An 18,719-nucleotide genomic window follows, 5' to 3' on the forward strand; every position below is an offset into this window, starting at 1 on the left:
GTGTGTGTAAAATTCTTCGGGTCAACCAACACATAATATTTTCTAGGAGTCCCGGATGCCGCCTCTCCAATCCTCAAACCCCACATCATTTAACAACAACCCTGCCTTTATTGTTTTTGTGGCACCGTAAAGAAGCGTGAAAATGCAACAAGAGTAAGATGAAAGAAATTAGGTAAACGTGAATGACAAAATTATAATCAGCAGAATTATCTTTGTTTTGGGTATAAATAACTCTACTCACAGTCATGTCAAGTACAACATGTATGACATTTCACACGATGTTAGTCAAGGTTAAGTCAATTAAATGAGGGTTCAAGATCATAACCATGGTCCACAAGTCAAACGAATAGAGAAAGAGGCAACAAGAAGACCCAACTCAAAAGAAGACCACATATGGTGAGGGATGAGAGGACGTGGTCTACCATAGAATATGGACACCCCCTCTAGCTAACTAATCCACCATGATCTAGCAGTAAAGTTTTACCATTCTACGCCAGTTTCTCTCCCTTATGGGTAGCCTTAGCCATTGATGAAGGACCCCGAGCCTACAAATAGCTTCCATGGGGCATACAACTCAATGGGAGAGGCCCCATAGGGGCTTGATAAAAAGGATTGGTGGAGAGGAAGCTACCTCGGGACCTTTGAAAGGAGATCCAAGCCTTGACACTAAAAACTTGAATGGGCCATTGGAAGAAGTCTCAAGCATCACTCCCCTATCCTCGATTGTGAACATGTGAAGAAGTACCATGCCTGTTTATTTGTGACCCACTCCCAACATAGGACTAAACCCCTCTTCGATGAGACACCCACGCCTATTAAAAAAATATGTATGTTAAAACTCTTCATTGTACGCCGACCTTCATTGTAATACCCCCATACACATATACATCCCATACTCCATCTATAACATGACTCATCATCCTTCAACACCTCCTAATATCATGTTGTCTTTATGACGATAACAATCTTTATTTTTGTAAAGAAGTATTATATTTTTTATGTTATTGAACATTCATTTGGACTCGTGATGAAAATGAACCCTCATATTATCATACAATCAATTTAACCCGTGATACAAAAGATCATTATATTGCCGAACAACTAATTTTAACTCGTCAACAGCTGGTAGCGCCAGCCGACGCCTCTAGAGAAAAACCCTAGCTGCCGCAGCCTCCTCCATAGATCGGTTCCCCCTCCGCCGGCCGGCTTCGCCGGTGTCGGGAGGAGTGGGGAACCCGATCGCGTGGAGTTTTCAATAAAAGTAGTCTTTTCAGTAGTCTATGTTAGGGTTTTGGTCGCCGTTTTCTTGTTGGTTTCCCCGCAATGGAGATGGCATCGTCTGCAATAAGTGATCTTCGGCCTTTCGTTCGACGACGAGATCTCCTTTCTGACGTTAATGGTGGTGTTGAAAGATTACAATTATCTAGGTATGGGTGTTCAGATCTTGCTTCGCCAGATCGATCTTGGATCTTTTCTCATGGTTGCCGCGAGGAGGATTATCCTCGCAGTTTTTGTCCCTGTTGCTACGTCCTCAACAATGGTGATTCGTACTCTCGGCTTGCCATCAACGTCGACAAGACTGATCGGTTTTTATTCCCTGACATACTGGTGTTGATACTCTTGCCGATGTTGATTGACTATTTTAATGGTTGCGCGCATGCACGCGGCCTTGACATTGCGGCTCAAATTAAAATTATGGGAGAACCTTCATTGGTACTTACATGTCTATGATTTGTTATCTATCTTTAGCTGCTGATGCGTGTAGTTGACACGTCCGTTGGGAACCCCAAGAGGAAGGTGTGATGCGCACAGTAGCAAGTTTCCCGCAGTAAGAAACCAAGGTTTAATCGAACCAGTAGGAGTCAAGAAGCACGTTGAAGGTTGATGGTGGCGGAATGTAGTGCGGCGCAACACCAGGGATTCCGGCGCCAACGTGGAACCTGCACAACACAACCAAAGTACTTTGCCCCAACGTAACAGCGAGGTTGTCAATCTCACCGGCTTGCTGTGAACAAAGGATTAACCGTATTGTGTGGAAGATGATTGTTTGCGAAGAACAATAAAGAACAATTGCAGTAGATTGTATTTCAGATGTAAAGAATAGACCGGAGTCCACAGTTCACTAGCGGTGTCTCTCCCATAAGATAAATAGCATGTTGGGTGAACGAATTACAGTTGGGCAATTAACAAATAAAGAAGCCATAACAATGCACATACATATATCATGATGAGTACTATGACATTTAATCAGGGCATTACGACAAAGTACATAGACCGCCATCCAGCATGCATCTATGCCTAAAAAGTCCACTTTCAGGTTATCATCCGAACCCCTTCCGGTATTAAGTTGCAAGCAACAGACAATTGCATTAAGTATGGTGCGTAATGTAATCAACACAAATATCCTTAGACAAAGCATCGATGTTTTATCCCTAGTGGCAACAACACATCCACAACCTTAGAACTTTCATCCTTGTCCCAGATTTAATGGAGGCATGAACCCACTATCGAGCATAAATACTCCCTCTTGGAGTCACAAGTATCAACTTGGTCAGAGCCTCTACTAGCAACGGAGAGCATGCAAGAACATAAACAACTCATATATGATAGATTGATAATCAACTTGACATAGTATTCAATATCCATCGGATCCCAACAAACACAACATGTAGGATTACAAAGAAACGATCTTGATCATGATAGGCAGCTCACAAGATCGAGCATGATAGCACAATTAGGAGAAGACGACCATCTAGCTACTGTTATGGACCCATGGTCCAGGGGTGAACTACTCACACATCAATCCGGAGGCGATCATGGCGATGAAGATTCCTCCGGGAGATGATTCCCCTCTCGGCGGTGCGGAGGCGATCTCTGAATCCCCGAGATGGGATTGGCGGCGGCGGCGTCTCTGGAAGGTTTTCCGTATCGTGGCTCTCGATCGGGGGTTTCGCGACGGAGGCTTTAAGTAGGCGGAAGGGCAGGTCGGGGGCCACACGAGGGCCCCACACAACAGGCCCGGCGCGGCCAAGGCCGGGCCGCGCCGCCTAGCGTGTGGCCGCCTCGTGGCCCCACTTCTTATCCTCTTCGGTCTTACGGAAGCTTCTTGTGAAAATAGGACCCTGGGCGTTGATTTCGTCCAATTCGAGAATATTTCCTTACTAGGATTTCTGAAACCAAAAAAAGCAGAGAAACAAAGAATCTGCTCTTCGGCATCTCGTCAATAGGTTAGTGCCGAAAAATGCGTAATAACGACATATAATGTGCATAAAACATGTGAGTATCATCATAAAAGTAGCATGGAACATAAGAAATTATAGATACGTTTGGGACGTATCAAGCATCCCCAAGCTTAGTTCCTACTCGCCCTCGAGTAGGTAAACGATAACAAAGATAATTTCTGAAGTGACATGCTATCATAATCTTGATCAATACTATTGTAAAGCACATGAGATGAATGCAGCGATTCGAAGCAATGATGAAGATAATGAGTAAACAAATGAATCATATAGCAAAGACTTTTCATGAATAATACTTTCAAGACAAGCATCAATAAACTTGCATAACAGTTAACTCATAAGCAATAAATTCTTAGTAGAAAGCTTTGAAACAACACAAAGGAAGATATAAGTTTCAGCGGTTGCTTTCAATTTCAACATATTTATCTCATGGATAATTGTCAACACAAAGTAATATAACAAGTGCAATAGGTAAACATGTAAGAATCAATGCACACAGTTGATACACGTGTTTGCTTCTAAGATAGAAAGAATAGGTAAACTGACTCAACAATAAAGTAGAAGAAAGGCCTTCGCAGAGGGAAGCATGGATTACTATATTTGTGCTAGAGCTTTCATTTTGAAAACAAGAAACAATTTTGTCAACGGTAGTAATAAATCATATGAGTTATGTATAAGATATCTTATAAGTTGCAAGATATCTTATAATAAATCGAAGATTTGCTAGTATCTTTTAGACTTTATTTTGTAATCGTTGGAGACAACTCGTGTATCTATACCATGTACTATTTGCTATTATGAATATATGTGGTATTGATTGTAAAAAAACTCGTGGTACAAATGGATCTGACTTTAGGGAGTCTAGAAAACAAAAAAAACTTGAGAAACATCCATATTAATTAGCAAGTTCTAACTTTATGCCGCTAGTTGGTTGGTTAATCTCAACCATCATATGCAGCACTTTTTTTGAAATAGTGCAAAAGGCTATGTAGAATTGTTTTTGCAAATAACATTCATACAAATCTCATAAGGACTTGGAGTTTTCTTTTTTTTCCTAGAAAGATCCAGATATATTATAAAGCTTCAAGCAAAGACCAAAAGCTTCCCAAACATAATAAAATTTACACCGTGGTCCTTGGACCATCTAATGACCACTATTGATGTCATAACGAGTCGCCGACGCATTGCTGTCGCTACTACCCTATGGGAGCTGACCTAACTACGTTGATGAAAACCGGGAAGAATTCGTGCATGTTCCCCCTAAGGACCAAAGCCCTAAAGCTGAAGCCGTCGCCATTAAACTCTTCAGTCCGTCCAAATCTCTTAACAGCAAACCTACAACACATGTAGATAATACAAGATCCACGGCTTCAAGGGAGCAACGATCATACGATTCTCCGCCCTCGTCAATGCCATCGGCAAGATCTCCGCTGACGAGGTGGATGAGAAGACGAGGAAACCTTATTCTTGTTCCACGCAACATCGCCATAGCCACATAAGTTCATTGCCGATTGACCCAACTGTAGCGCTGAGCGTAGGTCCAAGGTCGTCACCCCCTCTCGCAGCCAGAGCGACAAGCAGAGGAGGCGGTGGATCAGTCAGTGACGAATGGAGACGGGGCGGTGGCTAGGGTTTTTCTTATGAGACAAGGCTGCTCCCAAAGTTGCATTATTTAAAAATTTGTCTAAACTTCTTTGAATTAAAGAGCTCCAAAACAAGGGGAAAAATATGTCAGACAATAGAGCAGAGCTAAAGCTCTCACTCCCACTAATAAAGGGAAAAACATATCCATTTTCTCTCTCATTTTTTCCCCATCGTCAACAATATCTCTATCCCAAAAACCAGGTTCGTTTTCCCCTTCTCTCTCGCCACCCCTTCTTCCGCCATCGCCCCTCCCGAGCGCCACCATGGCTTCCTCCACAGCTCTCTCTCCGGTGGCCTTCAAGTCTTCCTTCTCGCCGCTCTCCTCCAACTCACCACGTAAGTTGACGCCCCCCGCTCTCTACGGCGTCTTAGCCACTTATCCGTACCGCGCCGCTGCCGCCACCGGCGGCCGGCGGCGCCTTCACCGCTCCGCCATTTACCATTTGCCCGCCATCCCTGTCCGCCAAAACCCGCATCGATCGTAAACCTCGTCGCCGCGCCGCCCGGCCCTGCCAACCCGCCATTGGTGTTCGGCTTGTCGGGTGGCTCCAATTAGCGCGGCTGCAAGCTGGGTTGGGGCCCCACGCACGCAATTAGGGTTTCGCCCAGCGATATGGATGTGTTCTCTAAGGTCCATTCGAATGATAATCTAGCATTTCGTGTTCGTGTGTTGTTACTGCACACCTCTGAAGTTTGTTTTGCGACAGAGATACGAAGTCTTGTTAGGAGGTGAAATGTTGATTGTATGAGGTGAAATGCAGATTTTGCGTCGGTTGATGTATCCATTAACTCCGACCATTCCACAGTTCAACTTGTCAACCATCTGTCTCCAGAACAGAATGAGATGTGGTGTGATCTTGTTTACAAGGATGCTTCAGTGCGGAGAGGCCTAGGAGGGTTCTGATTTTCTTTTATGTACTACTTGGTACAGCTTGGTTCCGCTTAGCTCTTGTGGACATGTAGTTCTGATGCTTAGATTCACTTGGTTCATCGTTCTCGCCAGCTTTTACGATTTGTTCCCTGTTCAAGCAAATCGTATAAGATGGAGTCACCAACATTATACCAGGGACATTCTCATCTCTGTGCTGCAGTGTGTACTTCTATGTTAATTTATCGGTGTAACATCGGCACACTTTATACATGTTCCTGATTTGTTGTTCAGGTAGGATAAATGTAGAAGGTGCATTCTGCTTGCCATGTTCCACCTGGAAAAGAGCTAGTAATAGATCCTTCCGGGTGTACAGTTTATTTGGAGGAAAGAAGGAGAAAGACGAGAACGGGGACGAGGCACCATCAAAAGTAAGAAAGTTGCTCACCTTTACTCTTTAGCTTTTTTTTTTTGTTTTGTTTGTAACTCTGTGGTTTACATAGCTAAGTAAGATCTTCAAGCATGCCTGTTTGAATGAAACCAACTGTGAATTCGTTGCCTCATGTAGTCCCGAATCAATCTAAACCTGTGCACTGCTTATCTTTTTTTCCTATTTGACTAGCGAGTTATGCTCAAGGCAATATATGTGATTGTCTTGTGGAGATGGCCAATTTACTTAATTCGGATTACAGAAGTTTTTACCCTTGCAGATTCTGATGAGACCTTAAACTCCATGTTTAGAAAATTGTTGGGCTACTGCAGCTTTGAATCGTCCCAGCTTTCTAGAACTTAGCTTGACCATAATCAACAGATGAAATTGCTTTTGAACAGTCAATTCAAATTTTTAATATTACTGTATTACTGTATTAGTATATATTTTTTTCCATCTGTTTTGTATCATTATAGCTTTGGTGAATAGCTTCCCTTTCCTTGAAAGGAAATATTGCATATTAATAATGGAGTTCCCGAGGGGCGAATCTTTTACTTTGTTTGGATACTCGAATAATATTGCATATTTCGTTGCTCATGCCGAAATTTAAGCTGCTCGTACATATTTCTCTCAGCAGACAGTGTAATTGTTTATGAAATTTTGTCTGCGTGCCTCAAACCGCTTATGTTTCTTTCATTCTGTGCACATGCCCAAAGTGTAGTAGGTATTTGTGAAACCATCTTATAGCACTACCATTTTATTGTTACTCATAGGGAGGACTCTTTGGAAATATTGGAAATATGCAAAACCTTTACGAAACTGTGAAGAAGGCTCAAATGGTTGTCCAAGTGGAGGCTGTGCGGGTGCAAAAGGAGCTTGCAGCGTACGCATTTGGATATTTGTGTAATATTTCATATGCTTTTGCAAAGTAGCATTTTGTGACTTCCCCCCTTATGTTTTTAGGACTGAGATTGAAGGCTATTGTGAAGGTGAGCTAATTAAGGTATGCTTGTAGCCTGCAAGGAGTTCAGTCGTGTTCTCCTTAACTGCACTCTTGCTAGCTGTATGCTTTGCTTGCGTTTCGAACTTAGTTTACCTCTGTCAAACAATTGATATTGATTACTGAAAAACATGTTGAAGCAGCCATAAGTATCATAGCTAATCATTTCAATTATAACGTTGTATTATTAAACTTGTAGTTTGTGGCATCTTTACAAATTCTAGATGACTATATGAACTAAGCAAGTTGACCTGTTAGTCCTCTTAGCTTTGCCTTCGCTAACATTCTAGTGAAAGACCATGCAATTCCAATGGTAGTTAAAATATTCTGTGTTTTGTTGGAAATGCATTTTGGCTCAGGTGTAGATGCACCCATTGACCAGAAAAGCATATTTCAAAATGTACAAAAATTCCGAAAAAAATATCTGGGTGTACATCTGGACATTCTATGTCCGCTCACAAAGTTTTGCCAAAAAATGATATTTTTTGTGGCCTATGTAATAAAGACAATTTTTGGTGCCCCAAAATAGGTTTTCACGAGATAACATTTTTTTGTATTTTTTACAGAGGCTACAGAAAATGTCTTTTTCCGCAAAACTTTGTGTCAGGAAGTACACCCAGTTATTTTTTCCAGAACTTCTTGACATTTTGAAATATATTTAAAAATGCATTTTTCATAAGAGGTGCATCTATACCTATGAACCAAAACACCATGTCCGTGTTTTTGTTATGTACGGCATAGAAGAGCTATCAAAGCCGTTGGCAGGAAGGCAATAATAGTCAATAATTAATGTACCATGGTCATGGAAGGCTGTTGCAAAATGGAATATCCTGTTACAACTTACTATCCATGTGATGTGGAGCATATAAATAATGTTTTAGTTTCTGAAATGACCATAATAATATGATTGCAGGAACATTCCACATTTTAATCCTATAGTTATGAGATCTTGACTTGTGCTATACCCTATAGAATAATGCTTTTGTGAAAAAATGCTAAAATTTATATGTTATTACTTATATATGCAAGAGACTATCCTAATTATGCATCTTTTTTGTGTTTCTCTACAAGTTGCATTGCACTTCTGGTGGTTATCCAGACCATATCTGACCTGATCTGTTAAACAGGTTACACTTTCTGGGAACCAGCAACCTATAAATGTTGAAATCACGGAGGCTGCAATGGAGCTGGGTGCTGAGGTATGCATATGTACTTCTTAGTTTGATTATTTTCTTGGAAGATTACCCACAATTTTCATGGTCACATAATCGATTTTATGAGCAGGGTTGATGCGACGATTACCAAGTTAGCCAACTATGGCTTTTTCTACATATAAATTACTTCTAAAAGAAATGATGTACATATAAATTTGACCAAACGCAGTTTAGCAGACCAAAACATAATCGATCTGTTGTAACTTCTTGGGTATAACTTCTCTTTACTTGCAGAAAGTATCTGAGCTGGTCAATGAAGCCTACAAGGATGCACATCAGAGGAGCGTCCAGGTGTGAATCCCGCTCCTGCTGTTGCTGCTGCATGCTCCAGTGTGAAATGTTGTCTTAAACTAACCTGATCTCGTGCTGATGACCTGCAGGCAATGAAGGAAAGGATGGCTGATCTAGCACAGAGCATAGGAATGCCTGCAGGGCTCGGCGATGGGCTCAAGTGATGGCTTGCTACTTGAATGTTTTTCAACAATGAAGCGTCTCTCAGTTTTGTATTCTAGCCATATTGAGTCATCAGTTAAACCTCTCTGCAACATCGGTTAGTTTTGCAAGAACTGTAATTGTAAACACCTGTTTCCTTGCTCATTGGCACATCATAGTTACACCAGTAGTGCTAATGTGTTGTTTAAACCAGCGAATGTTACTTCTGTGCTAGTAGACTGGCACCCCGGAGAACATTTGTAAACTAATAACTGCAGAGTGAAATCTATTTTACAAATAATGAAAAATTCGTCCTGAGTTCCTATTGGGCTGTAGCGTGGTCATCCTCAGTCCAACATATTACTGGGCCGAATATTGTTATTACTATTTTTCTGTAGTAGGGTGAGCTACTGAAGTGACCACACATAGAAGTCAGTCGTCAAACCTCGAAGGAATTAAGGTGGCGTTATCTGCTCCAGTAGTAAACCACCTCTTGATTGTGGATGATAGCCTGCTGCTTTTCAAGGTGAGTGAGGGAGATGCAAGATGGCTCTGCACTGTTTGGCGTCTGGGCAAAGGATTAATATGGATAAGTCCTCTGCTTTCTTCAGCAAGGGCTGCCCTAATGCTACCCATGAGCAAGTTAAAAGCTTATTTGATGTGAGAAATGAAACACTGAGTGAGAGGTATCTGGATGCATCACGTAATGGATCCTTTAAATTCTTGGAATGATAGACTATGGAGAAAAATTCTAGGATGGATGGAGCAACTCTTTTTTGTGGGAGGAAGGAGATTCTCATTAAGTCAGTTGCCCAAGTGGTGTCGACTTCTGTTTACCAAGGTGTTTATGCGATCACTTAAATTCTCTAATTCAAAGCTTTATGTGCGGAAGTAAGGAAGGAAAAAAAGGAAGACACACCGGATCTCTTGGGATGTGTTGACAAGTCTGAAACATCTGGAAGGCCTATAGGGTTTAGGGACATTGAATTATTCAATATCTCTTTGTTCGCAAAACAGGCATGGATAATTCTACAGGTACCAAGCTCGCTAAGTGCACGGTTGCTGAAATCAATTTACTTCCCAAAAGGAATATTTAGAAGCCCCACTGGGGAGTCACCCGTCTCAGATTTGGTGCTCAATTCTTGATGGAGTGGATGTGCTTCGTCAAGGACTTATCAGCAGAGTTGGGACGTGAGAGGACATTAATCCGTGGAATACAAAGTGGATACCCGGCAATTTGCGACCAGCTGACCACTGGCCTACATCAAGGACGATCCACCTTTCAAGGTGGCCGATTATCATTTCTTGAGAGGCGATGTGGGATGTAGCTAAGTTGCTCGAGTTCTTTGTCGAAATGGATGTCGAAGTAACATGCAATATTCCGTTGAGCTCAAGGAATCAACTGGATGCATGGGCATGGAATTATGACCGAAAAGGTTTATTCTTGGTTAGATCAGCGTATCGAATGCTAGTGTAAACCAAGAAAAGAAAGGAAGATTGGTTAGATGGGATTGGTTCAAGTTCAAATACTGCTCAGCAGAGGAAACGGAGGACGTCACTGTGGAAGGTGCTGGCCCCATCCAAGCTAAAAATCTTCCTATGGAGATTAGCAACAAAGTCTTTACCGACAGATGTAACAAGATTCAGAAGAAACATGGCACCATCCCCCTGCTGCGGTTTGTTCGGTTCAGCCTCAGATAACTGGAGGCATGCCTTAATTGACTGTCATATAGCAAAATGTGTTTGGGCTTTAACAGATGAAGAGTTAGCTGAACACTTTTGCCAAAGTTCAGAAGAAGATGCTAGGCTATGGATTTTTGAGATGATGAACTCGGTAAAGCATGAGGAGTTCATCTCCATTATAAGTTTATAACTACGTGGGCCATTTGGTATGCGAGACACAAAGCTTACTTGATGAAGAATTTGACCATCAAAGCCCATCATCTACACATAGTTTTATTCAGTGCCTTGTGCAAGATCTGAGTGTGGCTAAACCCAAGACTCAGACGAAACAGGCAGCAGAGCGGATGTCAGGACCTAAACCGCTGCCACCTCCCCAGGACGTGGTTAAGATCAATTTTGATCCATCACCTGCGAAGTCTCAAGCCAAGGGTGGAGTAGCTGCAAGCTAGAGATTGTCAGGGGAATTTTCTTGGGTGTTCAGTGTTGACAGTTGTGGGGATCACCTATCCGACAGTCTTAGAAAGTTTGGCCTGCCGCGAGGCTCTTACTTTGGCTAGTGATCCGAATGTTGGTGGCTTGAAGATTGCAACTGATTGCTTGGAGGTTGATGACTCATTGCAGTCAATGGCTAGAGATGGAGGAAGATATGGCTACATTGTGAAGAAATGCATCGATGCAGGCATCATGAGTTTGCGGTTGAAGAAGGTTGAGAGAGTTTGTTGGTTTGTCTAGTGGGGAACTCGCTTGCGTTGGGTGTTGTTCTCTTGTGTTTTTGTTATAACGGTTTTCACCCGGTTTTCCGTTAATTAACTAGGCATTATATTCTCAATTAATAGATTGGGCAAAGCTTTTGCCCCTGTTTAAAAAAAAGCATCGATTGGGCCGTCAGTTTTATGAGGCTTCTTTCTGTCATGAAGGAAGGGCAGTTTGATAGAAAGCTGCATTTCGGCGAAGCATATATTCTCAGATTTATATAAACCATATGTTTGGTATGGTGTTTGATTGCTTTGATAGAAAGCTGCATTTCTATCAAATCTGAGAATATATGCTTCACCGAAATGAAGCCATCCTAGCTCCTACCTATCTAGAGATGAAATCATTAGCCTATAACGAAATAAATGGAGTTATTTGGGAAGAAAGCATGTGACGTGCCAAGATATTTAGACTCTTCAAGTCTCGGCCGGTCTAGTACTCATTTTACTTATTTATTTTGTACACACAACACAATATCGTTTGTTAGGCTTAACTCGATGTCCCGAGTAAAAGCTGTACACCTTTGCTGCATGTCCATTAAAAAAACATATATAGATGTGCTAGGTGGAAATGCTTTGCTTATCTCAGTTGCTTAATTAGGACTTGATGGTGCACCAGTTAATTTACCTACATATAATCATTAATAGTAAAACAAATAAACTGACTTAAAAATAAAATAAAGTAAGACTAGAGTTCATGACTCCGAAAAACAATGCGGTGGAGGCCACAGGGATCTCACCCGACTTTTTAACAAATATTTTTGCCACACAAATCATCACCATCAAGTCCAATACTTGTACTAGCAAAGATGCCTCATACCTATCAACACTAGGAACGTGTCCAGTTCAAACACAAGGCTTTATACAGCAACATAAGTAAACACCAATATAAGTAAACATACGGCTATCTCAAAAGGGACCAAAAGGGAATCCTCTCTTCTATTGGACGAAAAAAGCATCTCTTGTTTCGGTTTCTTGGGGGCTTTAAAGCCTATCAAGAGAGGTATTCCATCTGTCCCTGTTTATAGGACTTGCACATATCTTTATATGGTCAATTTGACAAACATAAGATTAATTGTACAATAAAAAATTATATCATTAGAATGTACAACATCTAAACTTTCTAATAAAATATATTTTGTTACATATAACTTGTATTACAAATTTAAGATCTAGGGATACGCCCAGGCTCTATGAACCGGGATAGAGGAAGTATTAAGGTTCATAAAAACTTGCGGATTTTAGAGTAGTCATGCTAAAATTAAAGAAGCTGCTGAAGAATGCCATTTTAGCAAAGAAGACTCAGTGAAAAGGGGAAATGCTAGCTATATCTCACTTGCTTTTCATTTAGTCATCGAGTATAATATGAGGCTTGCTTCAGTACAACCCCTCCCACAAAACGGGTAATTAGCTAATTAATTAATTAATTAATTTTGAGCCCTCCTAAACCCATATCCAAACAGAGTATACCTACGTACAGGTATACCGTAATCGTTCACAAGACAGTTCGGCCGTTAGCTCAAGACCCGGCAAAATCACCGCCAATGAGCTGACAACAGCATACATATATACTACTCCTACCTATGCGTACGCTACATATTCGTTCAAATAAGTTGAGCCATACGGGTTTATACAAGGCTACGTATACTGTTTAGAGACCATCATGCCCTTAATTACGAAGGGGTATCGAGCGATCTCAACCATCTTTGTGTTTGAGTTTGTCTGAGTTTGGAGGAAGGGGGTTGTAGTGAAGAAACGCCTTCTGATATAAATGTAGATTTTGGTATAAGGTCTTCAAGAGCTGCTACAACTAGGTTCCTACAAGATCTTCAAGATTATATAAAACAAACTAGGTTCTTCAGTACAACCCCCTTCCTCCAAGATTTTGGTATAAGGACTTCACCGATTATGTAAAACAATATATACAACTAGGTTACTACAAGATCTTCAAGAGCTTCTACTAGTGTACTTGTAAGTACAACACTCCTTTTGCAAAAGCTTTGGCATATAATATTTTCCACACTTGATCACAATGCCGTTTGGTCACATTTCATGTGAAAAATGTGCAACTCCATGCTATCGTTCTTCTTTGTTTGGACAAAATGTGAACTACACATCTATCATCTTTGCATATTCTGATGTATTTGATGAATCTATCTTCTTGGTTGACCGAGCAGCCTGCGCAAATAACAGAAGAATTTTAAGAAAAAAATGTGGAATGGATTAATAAAATGCCCCCTCCATAAAAATACATTACTTTACAATATCTTCAGCATACAACTTCGTTCGTTGGATACTTACCAATATGCAACTAAAAAATTATAGTAAATACCACTATGTACCTAATTTACTATTTGTGACAATCGATTACCTCATATTATAATAAAAAGTCCTCTCATTTATTGGGGCAAAACATGTTCCAGTTTTACCCCTTTTAATCTTTTACCTCCTTCTGTCATATGGGACCCGATCATCAGCTCAGAGACATACCCTTAGAGGGTGTTCCCGTGACAAAAGGGTAAAGGGGAGATTAATTTGAAGAGATTGATGTGCGTTTATCACTTTTTTTGCATATAAAATGTTTATCAGGTTCACCATTTTTTTGAATATTTAGAGAGGTAAAACCAACACAAATTTCACTAAACGAGTTGAGCAAAAAAGATCTGGTTACATTGGTACTTCGAAAGTGCAACTGGTGCCCTAATAGTGGGGTTTGGATAATCAATGACGATCGATTAAGGGACCAATGTGCTACTGAGTATACACATGTGCTTAGTACCAAGAAGGTGATTTAACCATAAGGTTGCTGACCCCTCAAAATGAAGTGAAGAAGGTACTACTTAAAAATGATGACCTCCATGAAGACTGAGGAGTGGAACTGAAGACTTAGTGTAGTGCTTCGGAGGAAAAATGTACTTTAAAGAGGGGTTTGATCTTTTAGGAAGAAGATGAAAGTTGATTTTGTGTGCTCAGTTGGACTCATTCTTTGTAGACCAGTCTGTTTGGATATCTTTGAGAAATCAGTGTGCAGAAAGGCACAAGAACTGCGTTGAACACTTGGTTGAATTGGCTGAGACTTCAAAAAACCAATATCGAGCCTAGTGCTTCAGTTTGTGAGGACTGATTTCTGAACAGTTAGAGCTTCATGGATTTGATTGAAGCTCTAGATGTCTGTTGCTTTCACATGCATCAATTTGTGACCATTAAGATGCTTTCCTACAAAGCATATTCGGTGCAATGGCTAGATGATGTGATTATGCCTATAAATAGGACCCGGACCCCACGGGGTAGGATTGGTGACTTGAGCTAAATGTTGAATATAAATACACTGCCTAGTCTCTTTCCATCAGGTCGGATTTTTGGTTCAATTGGCTAGTGCAGCAATCTTTCATGGTATCAGAGCCAAGAGGTCTCAAGTTCAAATACACTGCCTAGTCTCTTTCCATCAGTTCGGACTTTTGGTTCAATTGGCTAGTGCAGCAATCTTTCACTAAATTCTAGATTTTAGATATACAATTCCTTGACATGCAAATTTCCCTCTCTCTTTGTGTTTTTGAGAAAATCCTTTGAGAGAAAAATAGTGAGCAGCAACCAAGAGCATGTTCTAGCATACGAGATCTGCTTGTTACTCTTAGAGATTTGGCATCTCCTAGTCGGTTAGGCGTCGTTTTTTCAGCATCCGATAGATGGATCAACCATTGAAGGTTTCTGAAGTTTTAGTGATCACCTCAAGATCAACCCCAAGAGATCAATCTAGGATCTCAAGGATCTTTAGCTAGCGGAGAACAAGGCTATGTCAGAGGACTTGGGTGCACTCGCGCATAGCCTCTCCAAAGACGTAGAACTGGTGCCAACATCTTGAACATCGGGAACTACATCAGTGTCTTTACCACTATCTGTGTTTATATTACAGTTCATGCATGTTCTTATTTCTCTTAAATTTACTTGCTCATCTTGCCTATCTGTACCCGGAGCATCTGAATCTTCTTAGTTTATATCTATTTACTTTCTGTTGCTTCAATATGTTTTGTTATAGATCTGTTTATGTTCTAGTCTTCACTAGATTAACTGAAGAATTTGTTTATCTATTTTTAGTAGAAGTATCTTTTTTGCGAACTCCTGGCACCCCTTCTAGTCGTAATATCTTGATCTTTTATAGTACTTGGTGTCATAAATGACAAACTAGGGGTAAAAAGTGGAGTTCGCTCTAAATACTAGTTTAACAACTCATAGCATAAAATTACTATTCATGACAAATCTAATTGTACTATCTTTAACTAACCAACCAAAAGAGTCTTTTTGTTGCTTAGTGGTTGAATAAAATAATTTGGTTGCACTCTCTCTTGAAACATAATTTATTTTGGAACAGAAGTAGCATAATGTATTACATGATGCAAAAATGCTTCAAACCTTTGCGTTTGTATTTCTCCATGCTTTGTCCATCTCCTCGTACACATCCTTTATTGTCGGACGCCCTACGCTAGAATGTGCCACACAGAGGACTGCGATCTTCAGTATCAAGACAAAATCTTCGATATTAACCTCATCTCGCACGCGCGAGTCTATAAATTCATCCAACGGTTTTTTCCCACTTACAACATCTCTTGCCTTTAGACAAGAACATAGAGAAAAAAAGGGTGATTAGTGAGAACAGCCACGGGAGAGTTGCTTCTCAAAGAAATAGGAATATCATTGTGACAACATAGGTCTGAATGTACCTTCTTGGTAAGAGAATCGCGTGCAACAATGTCAAGTTCTATGACCTTCTTTCCCGAGAGAAGTTGCAAGACCACCACACCAAAGCTGTAGATATCGCTGGCACAAGTAAGCTTGGAGTGCGTGATGTACTCAGGATCCATGTAACCAATGGTTCCCCTGACATCTGTGAACACCTTGGTCTCCTCCATCTGCAGCATTTTTGCGAGCCCGAAATCAGACAGCTTAGGCTCCATGTCCTCCGTCAGCAAGATGTTGCTAAGCTGTGGAAAAAAAGAATTCAGCAAACAAACACAAGATGGCTATATTTTTTTTCCGATGCTCTGTTCTTATTCCTTTGTTTTGTGAATGAGCAGAAATGTTTATATTTAGGGATGGAAAAATATTCTGACCTTAATGTCTCTATGTACAATGCATCCATCAGAGTGTGTGTGAAGAAACCTGAGGACAGAGGCACAATCCCTGAGGATCTTCACTCTTGTTGGCCATGAGAGAACAGCGTCACCTCCTGGCGGCAATTAACCAAGAACATAATAACTTGTAAGGATTCGACAAGTGTAGCTAGCTAGGTTGAAATAATAGGCATGATTGATTGCTCCTTATTCTTACGGAGTAGATTCTGGGCTAGGTTGCCGTTGGCGCAGTACTCGTAGACCAGGTACTGGTCGCTCCCGTCGTCGCAGTAGCCGAAGAGGCAGACGAGGTTTGGGTGCCTCACCTTGGACAGCCCGTCGGCCTCCCTGGTGAAGGACCCGGACATGGCCGTGTGGTGGATGTGCTTGATTGCCACGAGCTGGCCGCTGGGCAGCACCCCCTGGTACACCTGCCCCGCGCTGCCGGAGCCGAGGTAGATTCGGGTGTTGGCGTAGTCCATAGCCCGCTCGATCTCGGTCTTGGTAAACCTGTACAGGCCCGACCACCGGTTGATCACCTCCCCGCTGTGCACCTTGCTATCGTAAGCCGAGCCGACAGTATCGTCAGCTGATCTGCTCTTGGGCATCAGGTATTTGATGATTGCGATGGTGAGGGCCAACACCATGACGGGGAAGACTATGAAGATGGCCAACAAGCTACCTGAAATGCTTGTTACTTGGAGCCTTTAGTATAGGGAGCGGTGTTGAAGGTAGTATGAATGCGCAAGCTAGAGAACGTTTCGGTAAGGGCATACGTTTTATCTTGATGTAATCACCATCTGCAATTTATCAAAAGGAAGAATCGTGTTAACTAAAGTTGTGTGTTAATAAAGGGCCACATGCATGGATTGATGCAGAGGCCGTGCTGCTCCTTTTCGAAAAAGAAAGACTAAGATTATGTTACGATTGCCATTTGGTTTTCTTTTATGAAAAGTTCACCAACCTATTAATAATCATCAGCAATAGAAGTAGTCTAAAAAGTAATAAAAATTGCAAACAGTTTTTGGAAATCGGACCTGTGACAATATCTGGATCAGCCTTGCAACCATGCGAGGCTGCAGCCAAGATGAAAACGAGCCAAAGCAACGCTTTCTCCATCTTCGAGTCCCCTGCAATCAGACGAGGACGAACTTTGCGAGTACTCCCATGGAACCCAACTTATAGGCAATATTCGTCCGTTGTTTTCATCGTTGGTAGCTGACCTGTATACATGGAGAGCTGGATATCCTTCTTGGATGATCTGGCACTTGACTAGTTTAATGAGTTCTCGCCTTCTCTTAGGCATTGATCATGGCGCACGTATGTATGCGCACCTTTTAGGGGTATCATGCTCGAATAGTGTGTTGTAGAGTTGCTTTCGGGGGGCATAGGTAGCACCGATCGGTGGTAGCCATAGAGCCCCACGGCTGAGGTTCTGCTTGTATTGTGTATTCTAAGGCTGCAGCACAAGCTGGCAAGAGGGGGACGTGCTATATATGGTCCAAATAGCTAAACAATACCTTCAAGCATGCCTGTTTAGTCGAAACCAACTGTGAATTCGTTCCATCATGATAGTTGTCCAAGTGAAAATTTGTGTAATATTTCATACAGTACAGAACTCGTGCGTTACTACGGCCACAATAAATCAAATGAACAACTTTATTACATTTCTTAATCCGCAACTGCAGGGAGCCCTTGATTGACCTGGCTTTTACACGTGCCATGGTGAAAATCAGAACACGAATTTTAAATGTGTAATGATAAAAATCACATTATGATTTAAGTTGCTTGTGAGGCGATGAACGGAAGCACGAGCATGGGCAACGTAGTTCGCAAGAATATGCCTACAATCCCCTTCCACGGAGAAGCAAACCAAGATACCGGCAAAGACTACAAGAGCTAGCTTACTGTGCGACAATGACCTTCATCTTTGGGGAGCCCTCACGTTTCGGAGTCCACTCGAGAAATGCAACTCCTAATATAAGAAGGTTCTCTCGGAGTATATATACCATTAATTTGGTGCAGATTCGTGCTGAAAATTTCTCAGAATGCCTCTTCCATCAAATTCTTAAGTCCAACTAATATTTGCACACCCCCCCCCCCCCCCCTAAATTTTTTATTTTTTTACATTCTCATTTCAGACTCATAAATAACAACATTTTTTCATATCCCGTAATTTTTTTGAAGAACAATTCACTATTTTTTTTAATGTACCAACAAAACTAACCCGACTTCATATTTAACAGAGATATTCCGGTTTCGTAGGATTCTCTTTTATGTATCTTCATAAATATGTACAAATTTCACAAAGGATTCATGTAGTATACATAATTTAATACCTTTACTAAC

At 41.3% G+C, this 18,719-nt stretch overlaps 2 protein-coding genes across 2 annotated transcripts; one reads left to right on the forward strand and one right to left on the reverse strand.

Annotated features, from left to right (window-relative positions):
* The first annotated feature begins 5,033 nt into the window (after nucleotides 1-5,033).
* Nucleotides 5,034-9,150, forward strand: LOC127308091 (nucleoid-associated protein At4g30620, chloroplastic). Its single transcript, XM_051338862.2, has 7 exons — nucleotides 5,034-5,219; nucleotides 6,046-6,182; nucleotides 6,955-7,064; nucleotides 7,145-7,184; nucleotides 8,309-8,380; nucleotides 8,630-8,686; nucleotides 8,776-9,150. Exons 1-7 carry the CDS (start codon nucleotides 5,147-5,149, stop codon nucleotides 8,848-8,850), a joined length of 564 nt encoding a protein of 187 aa, XP_051194822.1. The 5' UTR covers nucleotides 5,034-5,146; the 3' UTR covers nucleotides 8,851-9,150.
* Nucleotides 9,151-13,204: 4,054 nt separating this feature from the next.
* Nucleotides 13,205-17,489, reverse strand: LOC127310505 (probable serine/threonine-protein kinase PBL28). Its single transcript, XM_071821347.1, has 7 exons — nucleotides 17,408-17,489; nucleotides 17,147-17,170; nucleotides 16,588-17,052; nucleotides 16,371-16,486; nucleotides 15,981-16,241; nucleotides 15,673-15,870; nucleotides 13,205-13,440 (listed from the first exon to the last, which is right to left on the reverse strand). The coding sequence occupies exons 1-7, from the start codon at nucleotides 17,487-17,489 to the stop codon at nucleotides 13,372-13,374; spliced, it is 1,215 nt and encodes a 404-aa protein (XP_071677448.1). The 3' UTR covers nucleotides 13,205-13,371.
* Between the last annotated feature and the right edge of the window lie 1,230 nt (nucleotides 17,490-18,719).

The sequence above is a fragment of the Lolium perenne genome, chromosome 6, assembly GCF_019359855.2.
Source record: "Lolium perenne isolate Kyuss_39 chromosome 6, Kyuss_2.0, whole genome shotgun sequence".
In the NCBI taxonomy this organism is placed as follows: domain Eukaryota; kingdom Viridiplantae; phylum Streptophyta; class Magnoliopsida; order Poales; family Poaceae; genus Lolium; species Lolium perenne.

Bases quoted from the DNA above. Each gene is read 5' to 3' on its own strand.
- LOC127308091 (XM_051338862.2), top strand. From the start codon at position 5,147: ATGGCTTCCTCCACAGCTCTCTCTCCGGTGGCCTTCAAGTCTTCCTTC. The intron at 7,065-7,144 runs GTACGCATTTGG...TTATGTTTTTAG, and splicing joins GTGCAAAAGGAGCTTGCAGC to GACTGAGATTGAAGGCTATT. The intron at 8,687-8,775 runs GTGTGAATCCCG...GATGACCTGCAG, and splicing joins CACATCAGAGGAGCGTCCAG to GCAATGAAGGAAAGGATGGC.
- LOC127310505 (XM_071821347.1), bottom strand. From the start codon at position 17,489: ATGGAGAAAGCGTTGCTTTGGCTCGTTTTCATCTTGGCTGCAGCCTCG. The intron at 17,171-17,407 runs GTCCGATTTCCA...GATAAATTGCAG, and splicing joins TGATCCAGATATTGTCACAG to ATGGTGATTACATCAAGATA. The intron at 16,487-16,587 runs GTAAGAATAAGG...AATTGCCGCCAG, and splicing joins CCTAGCCCAGAATCTACTCC to GAGGTGACGCTGTTCTCTCA.